Consider the following 17,184-nt stretch of genomic DNA (forward strand, 5'->3'; position numbering starts at 1 on the left):
AGCAAAACCTGTGGAATTTAAAGCAACTTATAATTCTGATTAGGAAATTTGTTCTGAGACAGGAGAAAGAGGAATAACCAGTAGGTAGGTAATCGAGTCAGCAAGTTCCTTTCTGCATTAGGAATAAATATTCGGGTTTTCAACCATATTTCTCCACAACTTAGATATTATAATAGGGTCACAACACTCTAGCCTGAAACGTCAGCAAGATTAAAGAGCTGGTCTCCTGTTTAAAGCAGATGCTGTCCTTAAGTACTTGACAACTATACAACCAGCAACCTCATCCAGTCCCTTTTTTTTATTCAATAATCATTTTTCCTTCAGAATCATACAAATAAAACAAGTGTATGCATACAAACGTGTATAGGGCACCACAGCCTTTTGAACAGGGACGTTAAATTATCTCCTTGACTGGGAGTGATTTTTAGGTACTAACAATTTAAATAAAAATACCGATTACTTTTCCCGGGTTCTGTCTTTATGCTTCTTACAGAAGTGGGTATGCTTCCCCTCCCTCCAGGTTTTACTCCCCTTGCAATGAAAAGAAAAACAAGACACTAATCGAAGATCAGAAAAATCCGACAAAGCTGCTGCAAGGAATGCATTCGGACATTTAACAAAGAATTCCTCGGCGAACGCACAGAAGACAGGCAACAGGATGGCGAAATTCGCCGACAATAAACTGCTTGCAGCGGCAACTGGGCCTGTGCAGCATTGCGGGACGACAAATGCCGGAATCTGCAAAGCACTGGAGTAACTCAGCACCCTAGAGAGCATCTATGGAGTGAAGTTGGACAGTCCAGATGATGAATCTCGAGATGCCGACTACTTCCATCCATAGATGCTGCCGAGTTCCTCCAACGCTTTTATGTGCTGCCCCTTAAAAGAAAAGCCCCACTACAGGGGCCCCGCCCCTTCCAACCGATGCCACCTCTAAGGCTGCTCCATTGTCGCACTCCAAACCTTAGCCTCAATGTTAAAGGCTTTTACCTTGGCGTGCTCTTCTCTGTGCCGTGAGAGTGGCTGCGAGCAAGACAGCTTGTGGGTGGGCGGTGCTGCGAGTCCGCCATTTCCTTTAGGCCAGGTCTAACAGCCGATGCACAAACACTCAGCGACTGGGAGTCCTAAAGACATGTCTGTGTATGTGAAAACTGTGGCCGCGGAACTCCTCACACACAGAGAGAGCATCCACAAACTAGCAGTAGCAGAAAACATTTCACACTCGCATTATTATCCGACGGGCTCCAGCCCAGCTCTGACAATGAATCCCCAGGTTTCAACAGCACCTCCAGCCCCGCGCCATGTTCCTCACCCGGAGGATGCCGGGAGCATCCGGCTCCTCCGCGGTTCCGTCCACCTCCCGCCTCTGCACCCGCTGTTCCGTCCACCTCCCGCCTCTCCTCCCCGCTGTTCCGTCCACCTCCCGCCTCTCCTCCCCGCTGTTCCGTCCACCTCCCGCCTCTCCTCCCCGCTGTTCCGTCCGCCTCCCGCCTCTCCTCCCCGCTGTTCCGTCCACCTCCCGCCTCTCCTCCCCGCGGTTCCGTCCACCTCCCGCCTCTGCACCCGCTGTTCCGTCCACCTCCCGCCTCTGCACCCGCTGTTCCGTCCACCTCCCGCCTCTCCTCCCCGCTGTTCCGTCCACCTCCCGCCTCTCCTCCCCGCTGTTCCGTCCACCTCCCGCCTCTCCACCCGCTGTTCCGTCCACCTCCCGCCTCTCCACCCGCTGTTCCGTCCGCCTCCCGCCTTTCCTCCCCGCTGTTCCGTCCGCCTCCCGCCTTTCCTCCCCGCTCTTCCGTCCGCCTCCCGCCTCTCCGCACTCCTCCCCGCTGTTCCGTCCGCCTCCCCCCTCTCCGCACTCCTCCCCGCTGTTCCGTCCGCCTCCCGCCTCTCCGCACTCCTCCCCGCTGTTCCGTCCACCTCCCGCCTCTCCTCCCCGCTGTTCCGTCCAACTCCCGCCTCTCCACCCGCTGCTCCGTTCACCTCCCGCCTCTCCTCCCCGCTGTTCCGTCCAACTCCCGCCTCTCCTCCCCGCTGCTCCGTTCACCTCCCGCCTCTCCTCCCCGCTGTTCCGTCCAACTCCCGCCTCTCCTCCCGCTGCTCCGTTCACCTCCCGCCTCTCCTCCCCGCTGCTCCGTTCACCTCCCGCCTCTCCTCCCGCTGCTCCGTTCACCTCCCGCCTCTCCTCCCCGCTGTTCCGTCCGCCTCCCGCCTCTCCGCACTCCTCCCCGCTGTTCCGTCCACCTCCCGCCTCTCCTCCCCGCTGTTCCGTCCAACTCCCGCCTCTCCACCCGCTGCTCCGTTCACCTCCCGCCTCTCCTCCCCGCTGTTCCGTCCAACTCCCGCCTCTCCTCCCCGCTGCTCCGTTCACCTCCCGCCTCTCCTCCCGCTGCTCCGTTCACCTCCCGCCTCTCCTCCCCGCTGTTCCGTCCGCCTCCCGCCTCTCCGCACTCCTCCCCGCTGTTCCGTCCGCCTCCCGCCTCTCCGCACTCCTCCCCGCTGTTCCGTCCACCACCCGCCTCTCCTCCCCGCTGTTCCGTCCACCTCCCGCCTCGCCTCCCCGCTGTTCCGTCCACCTCCCGCCTCTCCTCCCCGCTGTTCCGTCCACCTCCCGCTGCTCCGTTCACCTCCCGCCTCTCCTCCCGCTGCTCCGTTCACCTCCCGCCTCTCCTCCCCGCTGCTCCGTTCACCTCCCGCCTCTCTGAACTAGCCTGCTGCTCCCAGCTTGTGCAGCCCCGTTGAGTTTCCGCTCCTCCCCAGTGTCATGTACAGCTTCATTGATCTCCCTAACAACTACCCAGCTCCCCATTGCTGCTTCTCCTTTTTTTCCTCTCTCGAGGCCCAGTACACCTTGTTGCCTGTCTCCATGTGTGACGTGGTGCTCCCTAAATCTTGCTTCTTATCAGATGCAACACCCCATGCCATGAGCTGCTCTATGTGTCTAACGACTTGAGGTGTTTCTGTGGTAGGGACCGCCGCCTCCTCAGTATCCCGTGTTACCGCTCTCCCTGTTCATTGTGTGCAATGGCCGTAAATGGCATCTCTACCCGTGGTCTATGCTGCTCCACAATACTATGTGCGTTGCCTCACTGAATTTTGTCATTGCCTATTTCCTTGTTCTGCCTCTCCCCCACTGCCCCGTACTTTGTGCTATGCAGTACCTTGCTTGCTTTCTGGGATTATACGCTACCAATTTCTTTCTGTTACCGTCCAGAACCATTCTGCCGAGGGAACCCCATATCCCCGTCTTGGATCACGCACTCTCTATCCCCAATATTATGCATCATCCCTCGCCCCATGCCCTGCGCTGGTCCTATCTCTGTGCCAAGACCTTCCACTTCCCCATGCTGTGTGTTGGCTCCAGGACACAATCTCCTCCCCGCAGCCTCTATTGCTTCCTCCCCGGGCACTTGGGAAGCAAATAAAACTGGACACCGGAATCTGAAGCAAAGCCATGATTCTAGAAAATAAAACCTTCACTCCCAGAATTTATGGAAAGAGAAACCAGATGTTTCAGGTTGAAGATTCTTCAGCAGAACTGAGAGATAAAGCCGACCAAGTAGCAGAGGAGGGAAAGGGAAATGGGTGAAATAAAATGAATATCACACCTTTTGCTCAGCATCACGTATCATCCATCCCCGTACCCTGTTTGCCCAGCACTATACATATATGTTCATTAACTCCATTAATTGTGCTCCAGTTCCTATGGCCAGCAGTCACTAGATACTCCCTTTGCCCATACCGGACAGCTCTTTGTCCAGTGATAAGTGCTTATCTCTCCCAGGCCTTGAGCTCTGCCTCTCACGTCACACAGGTTGCCTCTCTCAACTCGCCCTTTTCCATCAACAGCTGCTGCCACCCTGAGTGCTGCCCCAGTAGGACCTGCTGACACTTCCCGCTTGCCCAGGGGTCACATGTTACTACTTGGTGCTGCCCCAGTACCATCAGTTACCGCAGTACCACAGTAGTCTATTGCCACTCTTGAAAGCTGCTCCATTACCAGATGCTGCCCCAGCATCAGGTGCTACCATTCTCAGCTTTCTCCACTACCACCTGCTGCCCCAGTACCAGTTACTGCTAGTAATGATAGCATCCTTTAAATGCTACTCTGAACCAGCCCCAGTACTAGTTAGTGCTACTCTCGGCCTGCTCCAGTACGTCAGTGCCACCCAAAGCCTGCCCCAGCACCAGCTATTGCCACTCACAGCCTGTCCTAGTACTAGTTAGTACCACTCAGCCGGCCCTAGTACTAGTTAGTGCAACTCACACGCTGGCCCCAGTACTATTTAGTGCCACTCTCAGCCAGCCCCGGTACTAGTTAGTGCCACATATCCTGTGCTGGTACTAGTTATTGCCACTCTCAGCCAGACCAAGTGCTAGCTAGTACTCCAGTACGTCAGTGCCACCCAAAGCCTGCCCCAGCACCAGCTGTTGCCACTCACAGCCTGTCCTAGTACTAGTTAATGCCACTCAGCCAGCCCCAGTATTAGTTAGTGCCACAGCCAGCCTCAGTAGTTAGTGCCACCCATCCAGCCCCAGTACTGGTTAGTGCCACAGCCGGTCCCAGTACTAGTTAGTGCCCTGCTGCCCCAGTACTAGTTAGTGCCACTCAGCCGGCCCCAGTACATTAGTGCCACACTCAGCCAGCCCCAGTACTAGTTAGTGCCACTCAGCCAGCCCCAGTACTAGTTAGTGCCACAGCCAGCCCCAGTACTAGTTAGTGCCACTCAGCCGGCCCCAGTACTAGTTAGTGCCACTGCTGCCCCAGTACTAGTTAGTGCCACAGCCGGCCCCAGTACTAGTTAGTGCCACTCTGCTGCCCCAGTACTAGTTAGTGCCACAGCTAGCCCCAGTACTAGTTAGTGCCACTCAGCCAGCCCCAGTACTAGTTAGTGCCACTCTGCTGCCCCAGTACTAGTTAGTGCCACTGCCTGTCCCAGTACTAGTTAGTGCCACAGCCTGCCCCAGTACTAGTTAGTGCCACAGCCAGCCCCAGTTAGTGCCACTCAGCCAGCCCCAGTACTAGTTAGAGCCACAGCCAGCCCCAGTACTAGTTAGTGCCACTCAGCCGGCCCCAGTACTAGTTAGTGCCACTCTCAGCCGGCCCCAGTACTAGTTAGTGCCTCAGCCAGCCTCAGTACTAGTTAGTGCCACTCTCAGACGGCCCCAGTACTAGTTAGTGCCACTCTCAGCCGGCCCGTACTAGTTAGTGCCACTCTGCTGCCCCAGTACTAGTTAGTGCCACTGCTGCCCCAGTACTAGTTAGTGCCACTCAGCCAGCCCCAGTACTAGTTAGTGCCACTGCTGCCCCAGTACTAGTTGGTGCCACTGCTGCCCCAGTACTAGTTAGTGCCACTCAGCCGGCCCCAGTACTAGTTGGTGCCACTCAGCCGGCCCCAGTACTAGTTAGTGCCACTGCCTGTCCCAGTACTAGTTAGTGCCACAGCCTGCCCCAGTACTAGTTAGTGCCACAGCCAGCCCCAGTTAGTGCCACTCAGCCAGCCCCAGTACTAGTTAGAGCCACAGCCAGCCCCAGTACTAGTTAGTGCCACTCAGCCAGCCCCAGTACTAGTTAGTGCCACTCTCAGCCGGCCCCAGTACTAGTTAATGCCTCAGCCAGCCTCAGTACTAGTTAGTGCCACTCTCAGCCGGCCCCATTACTAGTTAGTGCCACTGCAGCCCCAGTACTAGTTAGTGCCACTCAGCCGGCCCCAGTACTAGTTAGTACCACTCTCAGCCGGCCCCAGTACTAGTTAGTGCCACTCTCAGCTAGCCCCAGTACTAGTTAGTGCCACTGCTGCCCCAGTACTAGTTAGTGCCACTCAGCCGGCCCCAGTACTAGTTAGTGCAACTCTCAGCCGGCCCCAGTACTAGTAAGTGCCACTCTGCTACCCCAGTACTAGTTAGGGCCACTCTGCTGCCCCAGTACTAGTTAGTGCCACAGCCGGCCCCAGTACTAGTAAGTGCCACTCTGCTGCCCCAGTACTAGTTAGTGCCACAGCCGGCCCCAGTACTAGTTAGTGCCACTCTGCTGCCCCAGTACTAGTTAGTGCCACAGCCGGCCCCAGTACTAGTTAGTGCCACTCTCAGCTGGCCACAGTACTAGTAAGTGCCACTCTGCTGCCCCAGTACTAGTTAGTGCCACTCTGCTGCCCCAGTACTAGTTAGTGCCACAGTCGGCCCCAGTACTAGTAAGTGCCACTCTGCTGCCCCAGTACTAGTTAGTGCCACAGCCGGCCCCAGTACTATTTAGTGCCACTCTGCTGCCCCAGTACTAGTTAGTGCCACTCTCAGCCGGCCCCAGTACTAGTAAGTGCCACTCTGCTACCCCAGTACTAGTTAGGGCCACTCTGCTGCCCCAGTACTAGTTAGTGCCACAGCCGGCCCCAGTACTAGTAAGTGCCACTCTGCTGGCCCAGTACTAGTTAGTGCCACAGCCGGCCCCAGTACTAGTTAGTGCCACTCTGCTGCCCCAGTACTAGTTAGTGCCTCAGCCGGCCCCAGTACTAGTTAGTGCCACTCTCAGCTGGCCCCAGTACTAGTAAGTGCCACTCTGCTGCCCCAGTACTAGTTAGTGCCACTCTGCTGCCCCAGTACTAGTTAGTGCCACAGTCGGCCCCAGTACTAGTAAGTGCCACTCTGCTGCCCCAGTACTAGTTAGTGCCACAGCCGGCCCCAGTACTATTTAGTGCCACTCTGCTGCCCCAGTACTAGTTAGTGCCACAGCCGGCCCCAGTACTAGTAAGTGCCACTCTGCTGCCCCAGTACTAGTTAGTGCCACAGCCGGCCCCAGTACTAGTTAGTGCCACTCTGCTGCCCCAGTACTAGTTAGTGCCACAGCCGGCCCCAGTACTAGTTAGTGCCACTCTCAGCTGGCCACAGTACTAGTAAGTGCCACTCTGCTGCCCCAGTACTAGTTAGTGCCACTCTGCTGCCCCAGTACTAGTTAGTGCCACAGTCGGCCCCAGTACTAGTAAGTGCCACTCTGCTGCCCCAGTACTAGTTAGTGCCACAGCCGGCCCCAGTACTATTTAGTGCCACTCTGCTGCCCCAGTACTAGTTAGTGCCACTCAGCCGGCCCCAGTACTAGTTAGTGCCACTCTCAGCCGGCCCCAGTACTAGTTGGTGCCACAGCCGGCCCCAGTACTAGTTAGTGCCACTCAGCCAGCCCCAGTACTAGTAAGTGCCACTCTGCTGCCCCAGTACTAGTTAGTGCCACTCTGCTGCCCCAGTACTAGTTGGTGCCACAGCCGGCCCCAGTACTAGTTAGTGCCACTCTGCTGCTCCAGTACTAGTTGGTGCCACTGCTGCCCCAGTACTAGTTAGTGCCACTCAGCCACTAGTAAGTGGCACTCTGCTGCCCCAGTACTAGTTGGTGCCACTCTGCTGCCCCAGTACTAGTTAGTGCCACTCTCAGCCGGCCCCAGTACTAGTTGGTGCCACTCTGCTGCCCCAGTACTAGTTAGTGCCACTCTCAGCCGGCCCCAGTACTAGTTGGTGCCACTCTGCTGCCCCAGTACTAGTTGGTGCCACTCTGCTGCCCCAGTACTAGTTAGTGCCACTCTGCTGCCCCAGTACTAGTTGGTGCCACTGCTGCCCCAGTACTAGTTAGTGCCACTCAGCCACTAGTAAGTGCCACTCTGCTGCCCCAGTACTAGCTGGTTCCACTCTGCTGCCCCAGTACTAGTTAGTGCCACTCTGCTGCCCCAGTACTAGTTGGTGCCACTGCTGCCCCAGTACTAGTTAGTGCCACTCAGCCGCTAGTAAGTGCCACTCTGCTGCCCCAGTACTAGCTGGTTCCACTCTGCTGCCCCAGTACTAGTTAGTGCCACTCTGCTGCCCCAGTACTAGTTAGTGCCACTGCTGCCCCAGTACTAGCTGGTGCCACTCTGCTGCCCCAGTACTAGTTAGTGCCACTCTGCTGCCCCAGTACTAGTTGGTGCCACTCTGCTGCCCCAGTACTAGCTGGTGCCACTCTGCTGCCCCAGTACTAGTTAGTGCCACTGCTGCCCCAGTACTAGCTGGTGCCACTCTGCTGCCCCAGTACTAGCTGGTGCCACTCTGCTGCCCCAGTACTAGTTGGTGCCACTCTGCTGCCCCAGTACTAGCTGGTGCCACTCTGCTGCCCCAGTACTAGTTGGTGCCACTGCTGCCCCAGTACCAGTTGGTGCCACTCTGCTGCCCCAGTACTAGCTGGTGCCACTCTGCTGCCCCAGTACTAGTTGGTGCCACTGCTGCCCCAGTACCAGTTGGTGCCACTCTGCTGCCCCAGTACTAGTTGGTGCCACTGCTGCCCCAGTACTAGTTGGTGCCACTCTGCTGCCCCAGTACTAGTTGGTGCCACTGCTGCCCCAGTACCAGTTGGTGCCACTCTGCTGCCCCAGTACCAGTTGGTGCCACTCTGCTGCCCCAGTACCAGTTGGTGCCACTCTGCTGCCCCAGTACCAGTTGGTGCCACTCTGCTGCCCCAGTACTAGTTAGTGCCACTCTGCTGCCCCAGTACTAGTTAGTGCCACTCAGCCACTAGTAAGTGCCACTCTGCTGCCCCAGTACTAGTTAGTGCCACTCTGCTGCCCCAGTACTAGCTGGTGCCACTGCTGCCCCAGTACTAGTTAGTGCCACTCTGCTGCCCCAGTACTAGTTAGTGCCACTCTGCTGCCCCAGTACTAGCTGGTGCCACTGCTGCCCCAGTACTAGCTGGTGCCACTGCTGCCCCTCCCCCCGCCACTGCTGCCCCAGTACTAGCTGGTGCCACTCTGCTGCCCCAGTACTAGCTGGTGCCACTCTGCTGCCCCAGTACTAGCTGGTGCCACTGCTGCCCCAGTACTAGCTGGTGCCACTGCTGCCCCTCCCCCCGCCACTGCTGCCCCAGTACTAGCTGGTGCCACTCTGCTGCCCCAGTACTAGTTAGTGCCACTGCTGCCCCAGTACCAGTTGGTGCCACTGCTGCCCCAGTACTAGTTGGTGCCACTGCTGCCCCAGTACTAGTTGGTGCCACTCTGCTGCCCCAGTACCAGTTGGTGCCACTGCTGCCCCAGTACCAGTTGGTGCCACTCTGCTGCCCCAGTACTAGTTGGTGCCACTCTGCTGCCCCAGTACTAGTTGGTGCCACAGCCGGTCCCAGTACTAGTTGGTGCCACTCTGCTGCCCCAGTACTAGTTGCTGCCACTCTGCTGCCCCAGTACTAGTTAGTGCCACTGCTGCCCCAGTACTAGTTAGTGCCACTGCTGCCCCAGTACCAGTTGGTGCCACTCTGCTGCCCCAGTACTAGTTGGTGCCACTCTGCTGCCCCAGTACTAGTTGGTGCCACTCTGCTGCCCCAGTACTAGCTGGTGCCACTCTGCTGCCCCAGTACTAGTTAGTGCCACTGCTGCCCCAGTACCAGTTGGTGCCACTGCTGCCCCAGTACTAGTTGGTGCCACTCTGCTGCCCCAGTACTAGTTGGTGCCACTCTGCTGCCCCAGTACTAGCTGGTGCCACTCTGCTGCCCCAGTACTAGTTGGTGCCACTCTGCTGCCCCAGTACTAGCTGTGCCACTGCTGCCCCAGTACTAGTTGGTGCCACTGCTGCCCCAGTACTAGTTGGTGCCACTCTGCTGCCCCAGTACTAGCTGGTGCCACAGTCGGCCCCAGTACTAGTAAGTGCCACTCTGCTGCCCCAGTACTAGTTGGTGCCACAGCCGGCCCCAGTACTATTTAGTGCCACTCTGCTGCCCCAGTACTAGTTAGTGCCACTCAGCCGGCCCCAGTACTAGTTAGTGCCACTCTCAGCCGGCCCCAGTACTAGTTGGTGCCACTCAGCCGGCCCCAGTACTAGTTAGTGCCACTCTCAGCCGGCCCCAGTACTAGTTGGTGCCACAGCCGGCCCCAGTACTAGTTAGTGCCACTCAGCCAGCCCCAGTACTAGTAAGTGCCACTCTGCTGCCCCAGTACTAGTTAGTGCCACTCTGCTGCCCCAGTACTAGTTGGTGCCACAGCCGGCCCCAGTACTAGTTAGTGCCACTCTGCTGCTCCAGTACTAGTTGGTGCCACTGCTGCCCCAGTACTAGTTAGTGCCACTCAGCCACTAGTAAGTGGCACTCTGCTGCCCCAGTACTAGTTGGTGCCACTCTGCTGCCCCAGTACTAGTTAGTGCCACTCTAGCCGGCCCCAGTACTAGTTGGTGCCACTCTGCTGCCCCAGTACTAGTTAGTGCCACTCTCAGCCGGCCCCAGTACTAGTTGGTGCCACTCTGCTGCCCCAGTACTAGTTGGTGCCACTCTGCTGCCCCAGTACTAGTTAGTGCCACTCTGCTGCCCCAGTACTAGTTGGTGCCACTGCTGCCCCAGTACTAGTTAGTGCCACTCAGCCACTAGTAAGTGCCACTCTGCTGCCCCAGTACTAGCTGGTTCCACTCTGCTGCCCCAGTACTAGTTGGTGCCACTGCTGCACCAGTACTAGTTAGTGCCACTCAGCCACTAGTAAGTGCCACTCTGCTGCCCCAGTACTAGCTGGTTCCACTCTGCTGCCCCAGTACTAGTTAGTGCCACTCTGCTGCCCCAGTACTAGTTAGTGCCACTGCTGCCCCAGTACTAGCTGGTGCCACTCTGCTGCCCCAGTACTAGTTAGTGCCACTCTGCTGCCCCAGTACTAGTTGGTGCCACTCTGCTGCCCCAGTACTAGCTGGTGCCACTCTGCTGCCCCAGTACTAGTTAGTGCCACTGCTGCCCCAGTACTAGCTGGTGCCACTCTGCTGCCCCAGTACTAGCTGGTGCCACTCTGCTGCCCCAGTACTAGTTGGTGCCACTCTGCTGCCCCAGTACTAGCTGGTGCCACTCTGCTGCCCCAGTACTAGTTGGTGCCACTGCTGCCCCAGTACCAGTTGGTGCCACTCTGCTGCCCCAGTACTAGCTGGTGCCACTCTGCTGCCCCAGTACTAGTTGGTGCCACTGCTGCCCCAGTACCAGTTGGTGCCACTCTGCTGCCCCAGTACTAGTTGGTGCCACTGCTGCCCCAGTACTAGTTGGTGCCACTCTGCTGCCCCAGTACTAGTTGGTGCCACTCTGCTGCCCCAGTACCAGTTGGTGCCACTCTGCTGCCCCAGTACTAGTTGGTGCCACTCTGCTGCCCCAGTACTAGTTGGTGCCACTCTGCTGCCCCAGTACTAGCTGGTGCCACTGCTGCCCCAGTACTAGTTAGTGGCACTCTGCTGCCCCAGTACCAGTTGGTGCCACTCTGCTGCCCCAGTACTAGTTAGTGCCACTCTGCTGCCCCAGTACTAGTTAGTGCCACTCAGCCACTAGTAAGTGCCACTCTGCTGCCCCAGTACTAGTTAGTGCCACTCTGCTGCCCCAGTACTAGCTGGTGCCACTGCTGCCCCAGTACTAGTTAGTGCCACTCTGCTGCCCCAGTACTAGTTAGTGCCACTCTGCTGCCCCAGTACTAGCTGGTGCCACTGCTGCCCCAGTACTAGCTGGTGCCACTGCTGCCCCTCCCCCCGGCCACTGCTGCCCCAGTACTAGCTGGTGCCACTCTGCTGCCCCAGTACTAGCTGGTGCCACTCTGCTGCCCCAGTACTAGCTGGTGCCACTCTGCTGCCCCAGTACTAGCTGGTGCCACTGCTGCCCCAGTACTAGCTGGTGCCACTGCCGCCCCTCCCCCCGCCACTGCTGCCCCAGTACTAGCTGGTGCCACTCTGCTGCCCCAGTACTAGTTAGTGCCACTGCTGCCCCAGTAGCAGTTGGTGCCACTGCTGCCCCAGTACTAGTTGGTGCCACTCTGCTGCCCCAGTACCAGTTGGTGCCACTCTGCTGCCCCAGTACTAGTTGGTGCCACTCTGCTGCCCCAGTACTAGTTGGTGCCACAGCCGGTCCCAGTACTAGTTGGTGCCACTCTGCTGCCCCAGTACTAGTTGCTGCCACTCTGCTGCCCCAGTACTAGTTAGTGCCACTGCTGCCCCAGTACTAGTTAGTGCCACTGCTGCCCCAGTACCAGTTGGTGCCACTCTGCTGCCCCAGTACTAGTTGGTGCCACTCTGCTGCCCCAGTACTAGCTGGTGCCACTCTGCTGCCCCAGTACTAGTTGGTGCCACTCTGCTGCCCCAGTACTAGTTGGTGCCACTCTGCTGCCCCAGTACTAGCTGGTGCCACTCTGCTGCCCCAGTACTAGTTAGTGCCACTGCTGCCCCAGTACCAGTTGGTGCCACTGCTGCCCCAGTACTAGTTGGTGCCACTCTGCTGCCCCAGTACTAGTTGGTGCCACTCTGCTGCCCCAGTACTAGCTGGTGCCACTCTGCTGCCCCAGTACTAGCTGCTGCCACTCTGCTGCCCCAGTACTAGTTAGTGCCACTCAGCCACTAGTAAGTGCCACTCTGCTGCCCCAGTACTAGTTGGTGCCACTCTGCTGCCCCAGTACTAGCTGGTGCCACTGCTGCCCCAGTACTAGTTGGTGCCACTCTGCTGCCCCAGTACCAGTTGGTGCCACTCTGCTGCCCCAGTACTAGTTGGTGCCACTCTGCTGCCCCAGTACTAGCTGGTGCCACTGCTGCCCCAGTACTAGTTGGTGCCACTCTGCTGCCCCAGTACTAGTTGGTGCCACTCTGCTGCCCCAGTACTAGCTGGTGCCACTGCTGCCCCAGTACTAGTTGGTGCCACTGCTGCCCCAGTACTAGTTGGTGCCACTCTGCTGCCCCAGTACTAGTTGGTGCCACTCTGCTGCCCCAGTACTAGCTGGTGCCACTCTGCTGCCCCAGTACTAGTTAGTGCCACTGCTGCCCCAGTACCAGTTGGTGCCACTGCTGCCCCAGTACTAGTTGGTGCCACTCTGCTGCCCCAGTACTAGTTGGTGCCACTCTGCTGCCCCAGTACTAGCTGGTGCCACTCTGCTGCCCCAGTACTAGCTGCTGCCACTCTGCTGCCCCAGTACTAGTTAGTGCCACTCAGCCACTAGTAAGTGCCACTCTGCTGCCCCAGTACTAGTTGGTGCCACTCTGCTGCCCCAGTACTAGCTGGTGCCACTGCTGCCCCAGTACTAGTTGGTTCCACTCTGATGCCCCAGTACCAGTTGGTGCCACTCTGCTGCCCCAGTACTAGTTGGTGCCACTCTGCTGCCCCAGTACTAGTGGGTGCCACTCTGCTGCCCCAGTACTAGCTGGTGCCACTGCTGCCCCAGTACTAGTTGGTGCCACTCTGCTGCCCCAGTACTAGTTGGTGCCACTCTGCTGCCCCAGTACTAGATGTGCCACTGCTGCCCCAGTACTAGTTGGTGCCACTGCTGCCCCAGTACTAGTTGGTGCCACTCTGCTGCCCCAGTACTAGTTGGTGCCACTCTGCTGCCCCAGTACTAGCTGGTGCCACTGCTGCCCCAGTACTAGTTGGTGCCACTCTGCTGCCCCAGTACTAGCTGCTGCCACTCTGCTGTCCCAGTACTAGCTGCTGCCACTCTGCTGCCCCAGTACTAGTTGGTGCCACTCTGCTGCCCCAGTACTAGCTGGTGCCACTCTGCTGCCCCAGTACTAGTTGGTGCCACTCTGCTGCCCCAGTACTAGTTGGTGCCACTCTGCTGCCCCAGTACTAGTTAGTGCCACTCTGCTGCCCCAGTACTAGTTAGTGCCACTCAGCCCCAGTACTAGTTGGTGCCACTGCTGCCCCAGTACTAGTTGGTGCCACTCTGCTGCCCCAGTACTAGTTGGTGCCACTCTGCTGCCCCAGTACTAGCTGGTGCCACTGCTGCCCCAGCACTAGTTGGTGCCACTCTGCTGCCCCAGTACTAGCTGCTGCCACTCTGCTGCCCCAGTACTAGCTGCTGCCACTCTGCTGCCCCAGTACTAGTTGGTGCCACTCTGCTGCCCCAGTACTAGCTGGTGCCACTCTGCTGCCCCAGTACTAGTTGGTGCCACTCTGCTGCCCCAGTACTAGTTGGTGCCACTCTGCTGCCCCAGTACTAGTTGGTGCCACTCTGCTGCCCCAGTACTAGTTGGTGCCACTGCTGCCCCAGTACTAGTTAGTGCCACTCAGCCGCTAGTAAGTGCCACTCTGCTGCCCCAGTACTAGCTGGTTCCACTCTGCTGCCCCAGTACTAGTTAGTGCCACTCTGCTGCCCCAGTACTAGTTAGTGCCACTGCTGCCCCAGTACTAGCTGGTGCCACTCTGCTGCCCCAGTACTAGTTAGTGCCACTCTGCTGCCCCAGTACTAGTTGGTGCCACTCTGCTGCCCCAGTACTAGCTGGTGCCACTCTGCTGCCCCAGTACTAGTTAGTGCCACTGCTGCCCCAGTACTAGCTGGTGCCACTCTGCTGCCCCAGTACTAGCTGGTGCCACTCTGCTGCCCCAGTACTAGTTGGTGCCACTCTGCTGCCCCAGTACTAGCTGGTGCCACTCTGCTGCCCCAGTACTAGTTGGTGCCACTGCTGCCCCAGTACCAGTTGGTGCCACTCTGCTGCCCCAGTACTAGCTGGTGCCACTCTGCTGCCCCAGTACTAGTTGGTGCCACTGCTGCCCCAGTACCAGTTGGTGCCACTCTGCTGCCCCAGTACTAGTTGGTGCCACTGCTGCCCCAGTACTAGTTGGTGCCACTCTGCTGCCCCAGTACTAGTTGGTGCCACTGCTGCCCCAGTACCAGTTGGTGCCACTCTGCTGCCCCAGTACCAGTTGGTGCCACTCTGCTGCCCCAGTACTAGTTGGTGCCACTCTGCTGCCCCAGTACTAGTTGGTGCCACTCTGCTGCCCCAGTACTAGCTGGTGCCACTGCTGCCCCAGTACTAGTTAGTGGCACTCTGCTGCCCCAGTACCAGTTGGTGCCACTCTGCTGCCCCAGTACTAGTTAGTGCCACTCTGCTGCCCCAGTACTAGTTAGTGCCACTCAGCCACTAGTAAGTGCCACTCTGCTGCCCCAGTACTAGTTAGTGCCACTCTGCTGCCCCAGTACTAGCTGGTGCCACTGCTGCCCCAGTACTAGTTAGTGCCACTCTGCTGCCCCAGTACTAGTTAGTGCCACTCTGCTGCCCCAGTACTAGCTGGTGCCACTGCTGCCCCAGTACTAGCTGGTGCCACTGCTGCCCCTCCCCCCGCCACTGCTGCCCCAGTACTAGCTGGTGCCACTCTGCTGCCCCAGTACTAGCTGGTGCCACTCTGCTGCCCCAGTACTAGCTGGTGCCACTGCTGCCCCAGTACTAGCTGGTGCCACTGCTGCCCCTCCCCCCGCCACTGCTGCCCCAGTACTAGCTGGTGCCACTCTGCTGCCCCAGTACTAGTTAGTGCCACTGCTGCCCCAGTACCAGTTGGTGCCACTGCTGCCCCAGTACTAGTTGGTGCCACTGCTGCCCCAGTACTAGTTGGTGCCACTCTGCTGCCCCAGTACCAGTTGGTGCCACTGCTGCCCCAGTACCAGTTGGTGCCACTCTGCTGCCCCAGTACTAGTTGGTGCCACTCTGCTGCCCCAGTACTAGTTGGTGCCACAGCCGGTCCCAGTACTAGTTGGTGCCACTCTGCTGCCCCAGTACTAGTTGCTGCCACTCTGCTGCCCCAGTACTAGTTAGTGCCACTGCTGCCCCAGTACTAGTTAGTGCCACTGCTGCCCCAGTACCAGTTGGTGCCACTCTGCTGCCCCAGTACTAGTTGGTGCCACTCTGCTGCCCCAGTACTAGTTGGTGCAACTCTGCTGCCCCAGTACTAGCTGGTGCCACTCTGCTGCCCCAGTACTAGTTAGTGCCACTGCTGCCCCAGTACCAGTTGGTGCCACTGCTGCCCCAGTACTAGTTGGTGCCACTCTGCTGCCCCAGTACTAGTTGGTGCCACTCTGCTGCCCCAGTACTAGCTGGTGCCACTCTGCTGCCCCAGTACTAGTTGGTGCCACTCTGCTGCCCCAGTACTAGCTGTGCCACTGCTGCCCCAGTACTAGTTGGTGCCACTGCTGCCCCAGTACTAGTTGGTGCCACTCTGCTGCCCCAGTACTAGTTGGTGCCACTCTGCTGCCCCAGTACTAGCTGGTGCCACAGTCGGCCCCAGTACTAGTAAGTGCCACTCTGCTGCCCCAGTACTAGTTGGTGCCACAGCCGGCCCCAGTACTATTTAGTGCCACTCTGCTGCCCCAGTACTAGTTAGTGCCACTCAGCCGGCCCCAGTACTAGTTAGTGCCACTCTCAGCCGGCCCCAGTACTAGTTGGTGCCACTCAGCCGGCCCCAGTACTAGTTAGTGCCACTCTCAGCCGGCCCCAGTACTAGTTGGAGCCACAGCCGGCCCCAGTACTAGTTAGTGCCACTCAGCCAGCCCCAGTACTAGTAAGTGCCACTCTGCTGCCCCAGTACTAGTTAGTGCCACTCTGCTGCCCCAGTACTAGTTGGTGCCACAGCCGGCCCCAGTACTAGTTAGTGCCACTCTGCTGCTCCAGTACTAGTTGGTGCCACTGCTGCCCCAGTACTAGTTAGTGCCACTCAGCCACTAGTAAGTGGCACTCTGCTGCCCCAGTACTAGTTGGTGCCACTCTGCTGCCCCAGTACTAGTTAGTGCCACTCTAGCCGGCCCCAGTACTAGTTGGTGCCACTCTGCTGCCCCAGTACTAGTTAGTGCCACTCTCAGCCGGCCCCAGTACTAGTTGGTGCCACTCTGCTGCCCCAGTACTAGTTGGTGCCACTCTGCTGCCCCAGTACTAGTTAGTGCCACTCTGCTGCCCCAGTACTAGTTGGTGCCACTGCTGCCCCAGTACTAGTTAGTGCCACTCAGCCACTAGTAAGTGCCACTCTGCTGCCCCAGTACTAGCTGGTTCCACTCTGCTGCCCCAGTACTAGTTGGTGCCACTGCTGCACCAGTACTAGTTAGTGCCACTCAGCCACTAGTAAGTGCCACTCTGCTGCCCCAGTACTAGCTGGTTCCACTCTGCTGCCCCAGTACTAGTTAGTGCCACTCTGCTGCCCCAGTACTAGTTAGTGCCACTGCTGCCCCAGTACTAGCTGGTGCCACTCTGCTGCCCCAGTACTAGTTAGTGCCACTCTGCTGCCCCAGTACTAGTTGGTGCCACTCTGCTGCCCCAGTACTAGCTGGTGCCACTCTGCTGCCCCAGTACTAGTTAGTGCCACTGCTGCCCCAGTACTAGCTGGTGCCACTCTGCTGCCCCAGTACTAGCTGGTGCCACTCTGCTGCCCCAGTACTAGTTGGTGCCACTCTGCTGCCCCAGTACTAGCTGGTGCCACTCTGCTGCCCCAGTACTAGTTGG

General features: G+C 58.1%; 1 protein-coding gene across 3 annotated transcripts in view; it reads right to left on the reverse strand.

Moving 5' to 3' along the window:
• The window catches only part of zgc:162297 (uncharacterized protein LOC555865 homolog), a 32,444-nt gene extending 31,063 nt beyond the window's left edge, over positions 1 to 1,381 (reverse strand). The window contains exons 1-2 of one of the 3 annotated variants that reach the window (XM_059992961.1): positions 991 to 1,381; positions 454 to 531 (exon numbers count right to left, since the gene is read on the reverse strand). In XM_059992961.1, the coding sequence (XP_059848944.1) occupies positions 454 to 531; positions 991 to 1,070 (158 nt within the window). In that variant the 5' untranslated portion in view covers positions 1,071 to 1,381. The remainder of the gene's footprint in view (positions 1 to 453; positions 532 to 990) is intronic. The other 2 variants (XM_059992962.1, XM_059992963.1) reach the window with 2 other exon arrangements.
• Positions 1,382 to 17,184: the final 15,803 nt, after the last annotated feature.

This window comes from Hypanus sabinus, chromosome 17 (genome assembly GCF_030144855.1).
Source record: "Hypanus sabinus isolate sHypSab1 chromosome 17, sHypSab1.hap1, whole genome shotgun sequence".
NCBI classification, from domain to species: Eukaryota; Metazoa; Chordata; class Chondrichthyes; order Myliobatiformes; family Dasyatidae; genus Hypanus; species Hypanus sabinus.